At 45.5% G+C, this 15,703-nt stretch overlaps 1 protein-coding gene across 1 annotated transcript in view; it reads right to left on the reverse strand.

Annotated features, from left to right (window-relative positions):
• Positions 1-1,675: 1,675 nt before the first annotated feature.
• RNF103 (ring finger protein 103) overlaps positions 1,676-15,703 on the reverse strand; it is a 30,501-nt gene continuing 16,473 nt past the window's right edge. The window contains exons 3-6 of the mRNA XM_032962645.2: positions 15,344-15,459; positions 9,850-9,938; positions 7,235-8,769; positions 1,676-6,620 (exon numbers count right to left, since the gene is read on the reverse strand). Coding sequence (XP_032818536.2) covers positions 6,327-6,620; positions 7,235-8,769; positions 9,850-9,938; positions 15,344-15,459 — 2,034 coding nt within the window. The 3' untranslated portion in view covers positions 1,676-6,326. The remainder of the gene's footprint in view (positions 6,621-7,234; positions 8,770-9,849; positions 9,939-15,343; positions 15,460-15,703) is intronic.

The following is a 15,703-nucleotide window of genomic DNA, read 5'->3' on the forward strand; positions in this document are numbered from 1 at the left end:
CAACCCACAATGAGTGTTGTGGTGAAGTATGGTCAAAGAACCCCCGGTGCCGAAAACATCATGGAGAGGCCTTCATCCAGCAGTGCGTTGATAAAAGTGTTGTAACGTAAATGTTATAAACAGCGCATGGAACTTAAAAGATAGCTTTACATGACGTGAATCTGCTGAGATGGTGTATAACAAATGATCAGGACGAGTTCCATATTTTTTGGGGAACATTTTTTTGTTGCCAGTCCTGTCTTCTGCATGTGGAGTTTCGGATACAGTAAAAAAAACGGTAACTCTGTTGTGGGGATGGTAACCGAACATACTTCCTGTTTAATTCTAGATTTGAAGTTTTCGTGACTGCAGGGATCCATACTCTTTGGTTCTTTCGGTAAAGTCACGTAGGTATAAAATAAAATGAATTAATCACGACGTTTCGGGTGCAACACAAGCGTCCGTCATCAGGTGGGACAACCACAGCAGGAAAAATTGCTGAAGTGGGCAAAAGGGCTGCTGTGACAAGAGGCTATATAGGTAAGAGAGGGGAGAGGAGCCAGGGAGGAGAGATAAGAGAGGGGGGTGTGGGTTAGGGGGGCGCTGCGACAGGGATTTGGCCTTGCTCTCTTCCTAATCCCTCTAGCAGCGCCCCACTCTCCCAAACCCACACCCCCACCCTCAATCTGTCCTCCCTGGCTCCTCCCTCCTCTTTTACCGATATAGCCTCTTGTTACAAGCAGCCCTTTTGCCCACTTCAGCAATTATTTCTTGCTGTGGTTGTCCCACCTGATGACGGACGCTTGTGTTGCGCCCGAAACGTCGCGATTTAATTTATTTTATACCTACGTGACTTTACCGAAAGAACCAAAGAGTACAATTCATGTTTGGTCACTGAACATTCAGAAAATTGTAGTGATACATCATTAAATAAAACTGCATTTTGTATGCAACAGCTATACAGAATCGTGTATGTTTTGTATCGGTTTTTTTTTGCAAATAGACTGTAAATTTGTTAAACGGAGTCAATTGAGACGATTCAATGCGATTTTTCAGTCAAATGACAGTCGAGATAATTGACCATGTCCACGCAACGATGAAAACGAGGCCAATATATGAATCACTGGCTACGCAGAACATTCTCCAAGGACTCAAACTATGTACACTTTGCAAGTCTGGGTGGCAAGAAATGTCACTGCATTCACATTTGTCCCATTGGCTTTCTGCCAGCAATAACACATGGTTTGGCCAATGTTTGTAAGCGAGCAGTGATTAATTTTTGCTCTGGATTCTAGCTCACGGCACTAATAAAACTGCATGTCCGTTCCCAGGAGCAATGCAATTCGTCGTGTTAGACAATAAAGCTAATGTCCCATAGTCAGCTTGTCTGAAGCTCAAGTTGGAATGACTGAGCAATGCCTGAGTATAACAATAACAGTGTCAGAATACGATATGCATCAGGAGGTTGTTGCCAATCACAATTAAAGGTCGAAGAAAACGTGAAAAATATTTTTTTTTTATTCATAAAGGAACATCGTCCAGAGTTCTAGCTTCTTATGCACCACACACGTAATATTTGTGTGCACGTTTCATAACAAGACCAACAGGGCTAAAACAAGCCAACTCAATTTTCTTGTTGAAAAAAGTGTCAGGTTTTAACAGAACACATGAAAATAAACGACGTGGAGACGTGCAATTGAGAACATTGTTTATTACTCGAATGGGAATTTTTGTTTCTTCTTCTGCCTGGTACCCGATGAAAAAAGCATAATCAAGAGTTCCATTGTTCTAATTCTTGGACAGTGTTCCAGTAATCATCGCGGAAATCGGCAAGCCATAACAAGCAGTGGGGGGGGAGGGGGGGGACTTAAGAACCCGAGTGAAGTGAATTAACAAAATGAAAACGCAATCAGTGCACTCTGGTGTTATTGTTCTGTGTTTAGTTTGGTGTCCTTCCCCCACACCTCCTAATAGCATGGTTGGCTATGTAAGGTGCGAAAGAAGTTCAACATACATTCAATATCTTGCAACCCCAACTCTCAGGCACACACAAAAACTGAGAGGATAATCCTACGCTTGTGCAAAAATCCGAGTGAGTCAACGTTGTTACAAGCCATTCCAATGTTGCCCCGTGAAGAGATGTCAATTCCGCTCGGTGTGCAACTTCGTCACGGTATTAAATTCAGAACCTCCGCCGCTTCCTGCTGCCACGTCTTGTTATCATTATTAACTTTGCACTGACGAAGGTGATTTCTCAACCCACACAGGTCACTCACAGGCCAACTCGCTGCTCAGCTGTTAGGTCTGAATACCGATGGCTGCAATCAACTGACCGAGGTAGCTTTGGGCGGAATTGATTTTTGGAGGACGTCAATGCGAAAACTAAATTTCATGGTCTCGCAATCGTAATCTCATTTCACGTTAGACCCAGTTTTAACCTCAGCCCATGAAACTCTCCCACACTACTGGTCCATTGCTCTACAAGCAGTATTTTATTAGAAAGGTCTTGGGTCTAATTAGAAATCGATCCACGTATTCTGGCACTAACTGACCTGCCCTTGACCCTGAAAAAAAAACCCGGCGTAAAACACGTCGTTCGTTGTTTTGCAAAAAGGTGACACCGATTCACGTGGCCTTCACAGCATTGCAGCCACAATGTGGAAAGGTGGGATAACGTTTTGCGGTGGTCTCGTTTGTAATGGTACACAGACTCTGCCAATCACAAAGAATATATTTCGCATCATGGATGATACACGTCATTTAGGTGGTCAACGGCAGTAAAATATTAGGGATAATTTGCACAGTGGGTTGGAACTTATGGTCCCACATTTTTTTCGTACATTGATGTCTTTATAGTCCAAGAGCCCAGGCCAAATATTTGACTTGTTGGTAGCACCTGAGATGGGAAACAGAGTTTTACCAACATCTTTAAATCGCCAATAAAAGTGAATTTGGCACAAACCTCGTTTGATAAAAACATTATCACAATCAACTTTCATTAGCCTTTTGCATAAACTGTTACATACTCTCCTCCAGTTCACGGTCCACTAATGCTTTCTCACATTTAAAACTCGTTCGCACATTTTAAATGCAGAGTGACACTTTATTTTAACGTAATCTATTTAAATTCTTATAGCTTAAGCAGAGGGAACACTTGGACAAGCTGTCCTTGACGAATGGTTTCCCTTGAGGAAAATGCATTTGCCAGGGTGTCGAGAAATATTGTCACTCCTGTCCGACTCCCCCCCTCTCCGTCACACATTCCACGTGGAAAGGAAACCAAAGAGCAATGTTCAAAAGTTACATTAGTCACACCAAAACCTAGGTAAAAATCCTGAGTTTAGAAAATAAATCTAGACGTTCATTTTACACGGTCATTTTTATTTTATCTGTTCATCTTCTTACTGGCCATTGAAATATTAGTTTCAACTCTGCTGTGCAAACATGTATATTATTAGCAGTCATTGTCAAAGCAGTTTAAACTGCCTTACAATGTGGATGATAATGCAATCATAACAGTCCAATATATTAAACTAACAAGGCCTGAAGAACTTTCAACAAACGGCCCAATGTATACAGTTGCCATCTCTCACCAACCTACACATTCAGATTACCCAGAGATAGGACAAATGAGAATAGTTATCTACGCTAGATAATGATGCACATGCCGGCAATAATTATTGGTTGAGTTATTTTGATTTGTATAGATTGGGTAACGAAATACAGTGGTTGGATTTAGTACACCCTTTGTAAGTATCTTTACAAGATGGCTTTCCTTCCATATATAAACCTGTAACCTTGGAAGGATGGGTTTTTCACGCCGACATAGGAAATAAGATCACATTACCATCCACTCCATCTGTCAAGGTGGAAGTGGTCTGAGCTCGATTATTATAAGCGAGTACCGTGTGCAAGTGCCTTTCCCCAACAGCTATAGCAGTGTCAATAAAGTTGGTCCATTTCAGTGCAAAAGAAATCGCGTGGGGCTGAACAGCAAGATGCAAAATATCAGCCACTAAGCACATCTTCCCAGCCGTGGGCTTGAGGGATTCTCACACGGCCAAACCGTGCTGTACTGGAAAAATAAAACTAATGCATATTACCCACTGGAGCATTCTGAGAGTATATTTACACAAACCCTTCTGATCAAGAACACTCGCACTGCGGTCAAATTGCAAGCCTTCCGCGGACAGCACATTTTTACGCACCGGTGGCATGCTTACACGGGGTTTTAATTCGAACTGTGAGACTCGAAACCGACGCGTTTAAATTTACTCGTGTTAATGTGCCAAACACCTCCCCGTCAGACTCGACGAACGCAATCAATCGCACGCACCGCATGCCGTTGCAGTTGATTGCACGTGGTGAAAAGGCACCACAACGAACGTGTGCATGTTTATGCAATGTAACAGAAAATCATAGACCATATGAGCCTCACCTATATTAAAGAGACAGGAAACATCTGGGGTGTTTATTTCTGGCTTAAACTGTTGGGAGGGGGAGGGTCTCTGAACAACAAAAAAAAACAACCAAATGATTAGATAATGCAGATGCTCAGATCACTCTTTTCCCCAGCGAAATGTAACAGAGAAGACCAACGCGTGCAGAATGGAGAGAAGAACAAGAAATAACGTGTCAAAGCTTAAGATGCATCACGTGATTGGGAGAAAATCGACAAATAGGCCTGACAGCTGCGTTATCCTGCGACTTCAAGGTCCAGAGGTCATCAAGGTCAATACTGCCGATGCCTCCAGATGTCACCACTGCTTTCTCCCTTGTGTCGGAACTCACAGCTGTTGCAAAGTCAACACTTGACTTACAATTTCTGCTCTTGCAGTATTCCTCCATCCGTATTCAAGGCTACGCCCCTTATTGACTGTCAATTGGGAATTCGTTCTGCTGACCCGCCCTTGACTGGACATCTCTGAAACGAAAACTTCATAGCTCATTGGATTCCTCCAGTCCAAGTAAAGATTTCTAACTCTGGGTGATCTAAGAAATGAAAAGTAATAATAATGAAGATTTCATCAGAGCACTAGAAAGGACATCAACCCTCACCAGAAACGCACTTTGTATCTCAATGAGAACATGACAGCACCATGCATAATTTATAAGATTACATTAACATGGCGTGGGGGATAACTGTGTCCTTTTCACCTAATTTCACCGAAGTTTAAACTTGAGTAGCTCTTAAATTCGCATTACGCTCTTGAATGTGGTCACTATGTTCACTGCACGAATAGAAGAAACTGCTGACAACGCCGATTTAAACACCAATTCCCACTTGCCCTTACACTGATCTGCTGATCTTCTTCCTCCCGCTCAGGGTATGCGGCTTTATTCACAGCGCACCTGACGTGCACCGGAAGCAAAGCATAGCTTGCGCACAGGCTCTGCGATGTCTGCCACTGAACGTTAAATGGTCAGGTGGCGTTTATCTACGTTTGGCAATGATGAATGTTCGATGCTTCGTTTGAGGAACTGCCCTCAATTACAGTGCCACAAGGCAAGCTTGTATTTGTTATAGGAGTGATTGAAGACACGAAGGTATTTGTTAAGCTTGACAGACGGCTGGAGTAAAGTGTGCTGTCGGTGAGCTGATGTCGGGAGCTGTGGCACAATGCTTAGCGTACTGCACTATTATCTCGTTCACCTAGGTTCGATTCCTAGCCATTGACACCGATGTAAAATTGATATATGCACCTTTGCCGGACAAACACATCCTTATTCCTCTTTTCCAATGGTGCAACCAAGGTGGTGCAGCTCAGGAGGGGGTCACATTTTGTCCCACTGCAGAATCACACGCAATGACAGGGCTGAGACACAGGGAGATGATGCGGTGATGTGTCTGGGTTGTTTGCCGATTGACGTCACACGCAACTAATGCGTTGTTTAGCCATGCCTCTGGCCCTGCTTGGCCCCGAGCTGGATTCAGATGTCTTGTGAGGCCAGCGACATCATGGCCTGGTTCTCGTTAAGCATGGAAAACAAGCCAGTGGAAAACCACCTGTACCGCGAGGAGCCCGTAAGCGTGACATCAGTCAATAGATGGAAGGCAGTGTGATCTGCATGCGTCTCCACTCGTTCATCGCGTGCGACTTTAGCAGCATGGCACCGGCTTCTGCAGTGGAAAAGCAACCTGGCGCCTCAGGAGCTGCACTGGGCTGCATTGGCGTGGGCCCAGCACGGCTCGGTTGTACCGTGGAAAAGAGGTATTTCATTCAACCTTTCATGTAGTGCACTAAGTGCACTCCGCTTTGAGTGGCAGCGGGGGTGGGTGGGTGGGTGGGTAGGGGGCAGATGGATGGGTGGGGTAGAGGGCGGATTTTACGAGTGACGTTTCCCCTTCAATCGGCGTGCTGGGTGAAGCCGGGTGGAGCCGGGGGGGCGGCCTGCTGGGGTCGTGCGCGGAACGCGAGCCATCGGCACACGGGGCAGCAGTGGCGGCCGCCTTCGAGCCAGATGGCAATGCAGCGAGCGTGGAAGGCGTGGCCGCAGGGTAGGCACGTGAGCAGGCAGCCCAGCGAGTAGGCCTCGAGGCACACCACGCACTCGGAGCCGCGCACCGAGCCCCGCGGCCAGCACGACCAGTCGGCCTCCACCTCCCGTTCGACCTCCGAGTCGGAGGCGCTGCTGTCGGCCTGCGGCACGGAAACAAAACCGCGGTTTGGACGCGAGTCCTCCAGTGGCTGCCTTTGGCGGGGTTTGTTTAGGAGCCGAGCTGGCTAGGATTGAGCCAGGGAACATGGCCCACTTTTCACCCAGACAACCGGACCCAGAGAGCACAGATATATTCGATATTTCTTGACGTGTCGCTATGACAACAAGGAATTGCGTTTATTTAAGAATGTCCTCTTTAAAAAAAATAAGAACAAAAATATAACCAAGACATGCAACCTTCTCAAAGATAATGCGCTTCCGATTATCACGGTTGGCTACGTATGGTGCAAAAGAAGTTCAACCTACGTAAATATATCCCAGCAGGGTCGTAAAATTAAGCACCGCTTTGTGGGAAGTGGAAAGTGGTAGTCCTTACCTTGAGACTGCTTCCTCCCCACCCCGAACAGAAAATTAGTGCGCCTTCGAATAAGAAGACACGTTCACTTTTGGGTAATAATAGGCTGCAATGTATTTTGCTTGACTGCATGAAGCTAAAATATCCGGACACATCATTCAAAAACGCCACGCACTCACTCTTGAGACGAGATGGGCTCAAAAGCTACATGACGAACGAACAAAATGAATGTCTGCTTACCACGACGCGAGGGTCTGTGGGGGGAAGGCGCCGGGGCCCGTCGGGCTGCCCACACGGCGATTCAGCCTGCGCCGGAGCCGCCCCCACGCGACCCGTCGGCTCAGTCCAACCGCCGGAGACAGCCCCGCCGCGCTCGCCGCCTCCTGCTCGTCCGCAAACGCAGCGGCCAAATTCCCTCTCGCACGCTCCGGCGTTTCGACTACAGACAGGGGAGATACGCGCCGCGTCGCCGTCACGTCCGCCGCGTGCCCCGGCGGATTTACACGAAGGGCAGGCGCCGTGGGGGGGCACGTGGCTTGCTCCGCGTTCGCGCGAATGTTCGCCGTCGCCGCCGTCGTCGTCGTCGTCGTCGTCCGCGCGCGAGGCAGAGCAGCCGCGGCACCCCTCGTCCGCGCCCGGTCCGGGCGCGCGTGTGCGAGCGGCAGCACGGGCCGGCGTTATAATGCGCTCGGCGCACTTAAATTCCCACGTCGGCAGATACTTTATATAATCGGTCGAAATTGACGGTCGCAGCCAAAGGTCCGGCACGGCGAGTCGCTCCAGCAAAACGTCGATGCCGTCCTCCAAGTCGCCGTCGTAATAACTGGTGGGGTAGCCCGGGAAGGAGCCTATGGGGCGGAACAAATAATTAGAATAATATTCCCAGAGACTCGACAGCCAGTCCAAATTGTTCTCCATCAGGATCTCGTCGTCCTCGTCGGACAGCTTGCGTTTCTTCTCGATGAGGTCGACGATCAGGCCGTGCGCCAGGTACGTGCCCAACAATATCGCGGGGTGGGACGAGTAGAACATCCAGTCCGTGCGCACCCACGACGCTATCTTTGTGGTGTTGGTGAAGCGCAGAAACTTCAGGCTGTACTCGTAAAACGTGTCCAGGTGGGGCAGCTGCAGGAGGCCGACGATCGGCAGCCAGGACAGGATGAGCAGCGTGTTGTAGGTGCCCAGGGTGCTGATGAGCACGACGAAGCGCTTGATGGTGGCACCCTGTGTGATGAAGAGGTCCATCCATGCGGCGGCATTCACCAGCACCAGGCTGAGCACGAACAAGTCGTTTACCTCCGGCTGCAAGAAGCGCAGGAAGATGTCGAGGGCGCGGTGCGAGAAGTGCTCGCCTCGCAGTGTGCCGTACTCGTACGTGCCCTCGGGCGTCTGAATGATGTACGCGGGCAGCTTGCGCAGGTTCAGTTCCCCGCGCCGCTCATAGTCCTCCTTGCGCCAGCTGCGCATGTCGACGAAGATGAAGCGGACACGCCCCGTGAACTTGACGCTGACGGCCGACAGGAACATGGGCGGCCGGTCGAGGTTGGCGAACAGGAAGACCTTGACGCGGCTGTTGCCGGCGCCCACTTTGTTGCCCCCTCTGCCACCGCCGCCGCCGCCGCCGCCGCCCCTTCCTGCCTTGGCGTCGCTCGTGCCCGGCCTGCGCCACTCGTCCCAGAATTCCGCCGGCTTGCGCACGGCGGCGATGCGAGCCGCCACGCTCGCGTGCACCCACTCCAGGATGTGCTGCAGCCCCTTCACCCTCCCGTGGAACTCTGATGTCAAATTAAATGGCAAAAAAGGAGGAATGAAGCGCGCAGATTTAGGATGCATCGTCAGGTAAAGTTGCAGCCCTGCAACTGCCTGCTCATGCCGCTGCTGACAGAAGGACCTCCAGCGGAGAGAATACTGGAGAGCCTCGCTAGAGGGTATTTAGCCGACTCTGATGTTGGCATCAGAGTCTTGGAAGAGGTGCGAATGCCTACACTTGACCATTCCATACACTTGACCATACCATACACTTGACCATACCATACACTTGACCATACCATACACTTGACCATACCATACACAATCTGCCGATATTACGGTATTCCACCATCCGGCTGTGGGTATTCCCATTTCTCTCCAGCCTCATCATGTGCATCGCTCCCTCCTCTTCCTCATTACATTTACAAGAGTCCTCAACTCACGAGTAGAAGACATGAGTTCGAATCACAGTTCGGGCTTGATGCAGTGCCTCATTATGGGAAGTCAACAGTGGTTATCCTACAGACTGGCAAATGCCATGGGAATGTGGAATTTCCACCATGTGCTCATATCTGATGAGAGAGAGGAATGCGATCCAATGATGAGGTGAATGTACATACTTTGACTTTGTAAAGGCCTCCTGGCAATGGCAATAAGAAAACAAGTCACTGTGTGTCATGGCCAAATTATAGCACGTTAAATATCGACCCCAAATTGCCAATGAGTGATACATGTATGTGTTGCTTGGGAAAGAAGCAAAATCACAGCCAGAATTGCCCTTGACAGACTTATGAGAACTTAATGAAAGTTAAGCCACAGAGAGTGAAAAAAAAACTAAATTCAATTGAATGCATTTTCACATAAAACAAGACGTCTTGTTAATTTCCCCGCATTTGGACGATGAAAGCAAGCCGCAGCACAATGAACAGAATTGGCACGCATTGAAGGTATCTGTGTATATATTTATATATATAGAATCAGAATTGTTGACGATGGGTTGAAATAGATCATAAGATTATACATGGTGTTAAAGTTATTGGATAGAAGAATGCCCCTTCATGTTGTTCAGAGCAACACCATTACATTTAGAATGAAAGTTAAATTACCTTTGAGGACCACCTTTCCCTTGGAGGTGTTTGTGAGAGGCACGGCCATAATGAGACTTGGTCCAAGCCATCCCCGCTTCATGCAGAACCTGTAACCAAATTTGCAAGGCAAATGCCAAGAGGACGCATCACACATTCAGAAAAGACAACAGCGTACACAACTTCGTACAGTCAAAAATCAGAGTGCCTTCATGCTTAAAGGATCAATAGCTCATTGAAACAACAACCGCAGTTCATCACTAAGTGGCGGTGACGTCACTACGGAGGTTGTGCCATACGAGGTGCACTTTAATTCCACGTGAAGTGTCGAAGGCCTGCTGGCAGGTGATCACAGAACAGACCCAGGTGCCATGGGTTCACTGACTGAGATGACCAACAGATGCACCAACTGTGCTCCCCACAGTGCAGACTTCTCTGCGTTTTAACCACCCGGCGTTCCGCTCATTGTTGTGAGCGTCGCCCCTCTGCCCTCCGTTGTTGCTGGAGGGCAACTGCTTCAAAATCCAGCCCATTGCTCCATCTGCTATAACAGCACTGATTTCACGTCACATATGTATCTACAGCCATTGTATCAATCTACTGCTGGTTGAGGGCCTCCCTACGCCAACGTGGGGCCATATTTCCCCAAGGTTGGTCAGTGTAGGTTGGTAAAAGTGGGGAGCAGAGATGTGGGAGCCTAGTGGTGGATGTTGCCGTACTGCCCTCCGCTGACAACACAGTCCCGCAGCAGCATGCAGTGCCTGTGTTCTGCATAGTGATTCTCCATCAAAGCACGAAACAGGCTCAACCCTGGCTTAGCTTCTGAGATATACGTATGTATGTTGAACTTATTTTGCACCATACTCGTTGATTCTATTCGGTAAAGACTTTGCCGAGTAGAACCAAAGAGTATGGATCCTTGCAGTCACGAAAGCTTCAAATCTATAATTATTTTGCACCGTACGCAGCCAACCGTGAGATATAACAACAATGGGTCCATACCGGGAGAATTGGTTAAAGACAGGCTAATGATAACTAGAAATAATCATTTGCATCCCTTTCTCAAACCCGCATCTGGATTAAAGACCTCCCCATGTGGTGTTGCTGTGTTGTTTTGACCATAGTTTACCACACCGGCCAGCGCAGGTTGGCATTAGGGCAGCACCGGTTCAAATAAAACCTGTAGCTGATGTTAGCCACAGACGGCGTAATATAATTTTGTTCGCCAGGTTCACGTCACAGTTCGCGATGCCATTTGTGCCGCCACCTCCATACCCAGCCCAATGTTTTCGGTGGGAAATTCCACGTTCTAATGGCAGGGGGGCTCGTCACGCACCACTCTTTACTTTCTACAAAGTGGTGATAATTTTACAGACCCTGGACAGGACGGTGGCGTTGAGTTGACCCACAATTTACTTGTGCAATGTGTACTTCTGTACTATTTATTTATTGCAACGTGCTTTACCTTTCGTCTATCTAGTTCTCATATCGTTTTTTCTATTGTTTGTTCATGTAAGCCGCTGACCCGCCCCCTACCGGACATCTGTGAGAAAGAGCTTCATTGCTCATAGGATTCCTCCAGTCGAAACAAATATTGTGGACCAAGATTTGTGTTCGCAGCCGTCCGACGCAAGCACCCCCCTGGACACAATGCCACCCTGCCAGATAACCACAACATTATCCAGAACATTCAGTATGGTAGGTACACTGCACATTGATCGATTAATACTGCTCACATTGATGTTAAGATATTCAGAGCATCCCAGGGCTGCCTAGAGTTAAACCAATGCAGTTTGGTCACGATAATTTTTTCCTTCCGTTCGGGTATTCTTGCCGATCAGGCTGTTTCAGGTTGTGGAAAAAACATCGCAAACAAGAAGAATTATCAAAGTTCCATATGTACCAATCACTCCGGATTCTAAGGCGCTTCGGAAAATAGGACACATCCCAATCTTGCGCCTCGTGTCAATAAAGTTATATAAATCAGGTCACGCAGAAACACACACATCTACCGGATTATATGAGGCACCAAAAACTTTTTCTTTCAAAATACAGGGTGGGTGGGAGAGGGAAAGTAAGTCTTAGAATCCGAAGAAAACAGTTAATACGATAACCCTGTTTATGAGGAAGCTTGAGAAATGCGTAAGGCTATTTACAAGCAGACGAAATCATATTACATGAATGTAAATTAAAAAAAGACCAAATAAAAGTAAAAACTCTGGAGCAAATACAACAAAGGCACTCGCTGAGTACACATTGGTAATTTACAAGTTCCAAATGTTATTATGTTACACCGTAATTTAGTTTCTTGACTTGAAATCTGCTCGGAAAATGAAGTCTAACTCAATTTTGTAATCACACATATGCCGCCTGCTACATAAACATTTGGCAGCTGCAACTGTTTTGAAGTACCGTGCACACAAAATGAAATAAATTCCAAAATGCACGGACATCCAATCACACGGAGACACTCAAAAGTGTAACACCAATAACTACCCTTCATTTTGGAGGCAAAACAAAACTATCTTTTTTTACACCTTTTACCCATAATTCTCCGCGGCAATGCAGAATGAATTTATGTACGTAACACATAGCAGGCTTTTTGCAGCCAATGTTATGATTCGTAAATTGATTTGTGGGTTGGGTAGCTACCGAACAAATTTGTGTCATTAATAATCCTCCACCACCACTCGACAACCAATGAAACAAATTGAATTCTCACGCGACGTACAACCGTTTAACGCTACAATTGTTATTGTCTATACTCACCGCGAGTAAGCCGAGATACAATTCTAACAACCAAATGCAGCACTTAGATACAAATGCCATATGGAATGCTCTAGTCAGTAACATCTGGTAATCCGGTAGCATTTGTTCAATGAGTCTGCTGATGAGCACTGTTTGCTTGCTAAGACAACTGCTTCCGGGTAATATTTATCCAGAAAGACAATAGGTTGATGGTCTTATACGTTTTTAATATGTGAAGCCGATAAAAAACATGTAGTTCTGTTTATATTTAATACGTTTTATTATAATTGTTATAAACTTTCTGAACGCATTTTGCATTTTTTTTATTCTGGCAGCGCTGAAAACTAAATTTATGGATGAAGGGGAGAGGTAAATTTATGACCCTATTGTAAACGTCTATTTGTGCAGTGCGAGCATGCTTATAAAATCCTGTTAAAATTGTGACATAAAGCCACCTAAAAATGTATCGAATTTGTGCTCAAACTCACGGCAGCATTATGCAAAATCAACCTTGAACAGAGTGCCGCATTGTTTTCTCGGTATAAATTATTATCGATCTATTTATTTAGTGTGGGAACGGGTCTTGGAGACATTCAATCTTTCTTAAAAATAAGCTTCGTAGAAAAAAAAAGAGCGTATAAAAGGTAAGACGCATTCCAAAGGTCTCAGATTGTTGTTTTTGTACAAAATAGACATCAAAACGTATGTTGTACAATAAAGAAAATACTGTATCGTAGTAATGTAAAAGAGTGGAAGGTGGATAAAGGCACACCTGATATAAAACACAGTTCTCGTATAAGCAACACGTGCTAATGTTACACTGGACAGGGAAAGGTGAAGGAAAACTTCTGAAACTCCACATTAGTTAGGATATTGGTACAGAAATACACCTGGCCCTGTTAGATATATTTGCAGCTTCTACTAAGTACTGATGAAGTGATACAGTACCTGTCTCGCAATTGGAAGGTCATGGATTTCAATTCCATTTTAAGGATTGACTCAGACCATCACCCTTCTGGGGGTCAATAAATTGAGCACCTACATTGTGGGAAGTCAATAGGTACTCGTGATTATAGAAAATTTGGCCACAGCCAGAGGAACTATAACAAGTTTCCACCACAGGCTCAGGCGTCACAAACGGAGAAAAACACCACTCCGTGAATTTGAATGACGGAGACAACGTTGGGTTCGATCCCGATCTTGACACCTGCATCTATGGAGTTTGCGTGTTCTCCCAGTGGTCGCGTGGATTTTTCTCCGGTCCTCCGGTTTTCTCCCTCCACATTTAGAAACATGCATTTAGGGCATTTAGCTGCTCAAAATTTCCACCTGATAAGCCACTTCGTTGAGTTACCATTTGTGGCCAGGTCGCTTCTGAAAAATAGCTGTATAGCTCAGTGTGCCTAACCTGATAAAAATACAAAATAATTTAAATAGTATTTTAGTAAAAAACAAAAAGTTTAGTTGTAATTGTCATTGTTATACAGTCATCCTTTTATAGGCAACACACGAAAAAAAATCTGTAGATACTATAGAGATGTTTTTTCATTCAAAGCCTTCACATCTTCGACCAATCTCATTATGCTTTATATTCTTAGTTTTTTTCGGTAAAGTCACGTTGAAGAGAAACAACAAAATAATAAAATATATATAAAACAATAAAAAAAAATTCTCACGACGTTTCGACCATAACTCAAACGGTCGTTTGGTCGAAACGTCGTGAGAATTTTTATTGTTTTATATATATTTTATTATTTTGTTGTTTCTCTTCAACGTGACTTTACCGAAAAAAACAAAGAATATGAATTACTGCAGTCACGAAAGCTTTAAATCAAAAATTCATTATGCTTTATTATATCGTTTAACACTCTCTTCTGTAAGATACAGAGCCATCACTCTCACTATATGTAATCAACTATTGGGGGAAAAAATATTAGGGGTCTTAAACATCAGCAGGGTGTCTATAAATAAATCATCAGCCAATTGGGTGAACACTTTTCATAGTTTTCCTAAGATCGCCCTCTTTTTGAGATAGCCATCCTGAGAAATCTGATAAATTCTGTTGCATCACAATACACCACTCACTCAAGACAACACATTTCCACGTAGTTCTCCCCTCTTCTCATATTATAAAACATTATTTCTCCCCAACAGAGCAAGAGAGTCATTAGAAATCAGTGGAATATCTATAAGTTGATCACCATGTACAATTCAGGTCGTCCTCGACTGAAGAACAGGTTACATTCATGAGACGCGTTCGTAGATACATTTGCTCGCGTTTAATTATTTATTCGGTCAGCGTTATAGGCTGTGTTATGGTCAAACAAAAAAAGGGAAGCATTGTTAAACTCATAAATAAGAATAAATATTGGGATGGTGGGACTCATTACATCGCGCGGAGGATCGCTCCGCCCAACTATAGAACTCTGGGGTTGGGTTCGTAACTACGATCCAACGCAATTCGGATTGTTAAAATTTAGAAAATCTTACGGCGGTTTGTTCGTAAGTACGGACGTTCATATCTCACGGACTGCCTTTATACAATGATTAAAAAATCGTATTGTACGCTATGCATTAACTGTAAAAAAAATTTTTTTTACCCCAATTCAAAAAATCTACAGCTGCTGTGATTGAAATGGGTATATTGTAGGTTTGTTGTCCTTTCCCCCGCTCCTCTGATGAGCACGGTTGGCTACGTATGGTGTGCCAAAGAAGTTCAACATACGTTGCCGTGTGCAATGTTTGGCCGGCAATGCATCATCTTCACCTGGGATCCAGGGAGCAGTGAAAGGTCCCTGTTCGTATGCCGAAGCGGGAGACTTTTTTGACCACCTCCTTCCACTCCTTCGGCTCCAGCATGAAGTGTTTCTTCTTGCACGAGATCTGTGCCCCACAAGAGGACGAAACAAATGAAAACACTTTCAATTCCCCAACAGTCATCTTCAAAAAGTACCCAGTTCTGGCACAAAGGCACAAAGCCTACCATTTAATGACCACGATAAATGTTCCCGGATAACCACAATTGAGACCTGATTCGTGATTCGTTTCTTTGGGGTTAGATCAAGTAGCAATGTCATTTATTAAAACTGTCCATGACATTATACCTCCACGATCTAATACGAACGAA

This window comes from Petromyzon marinus, chromosome 29 (genome assembly GCF_048934315.1).
Source record: "Petromyzon marinus isolate PM22_M1 ecotype Great Lakes invasive population chromosome 29, UKy_Petmar_22M1.pri1.0, whole genome shotgun sequence".
Classification (NCBI taxonomy): domain Eukaryota; kingdom Metazoa; phylum Chordata; class Hyperoartia; order Petromyzontiformes; family Petromyzontidae; genus Petromyzon; species Petromyzon marinus.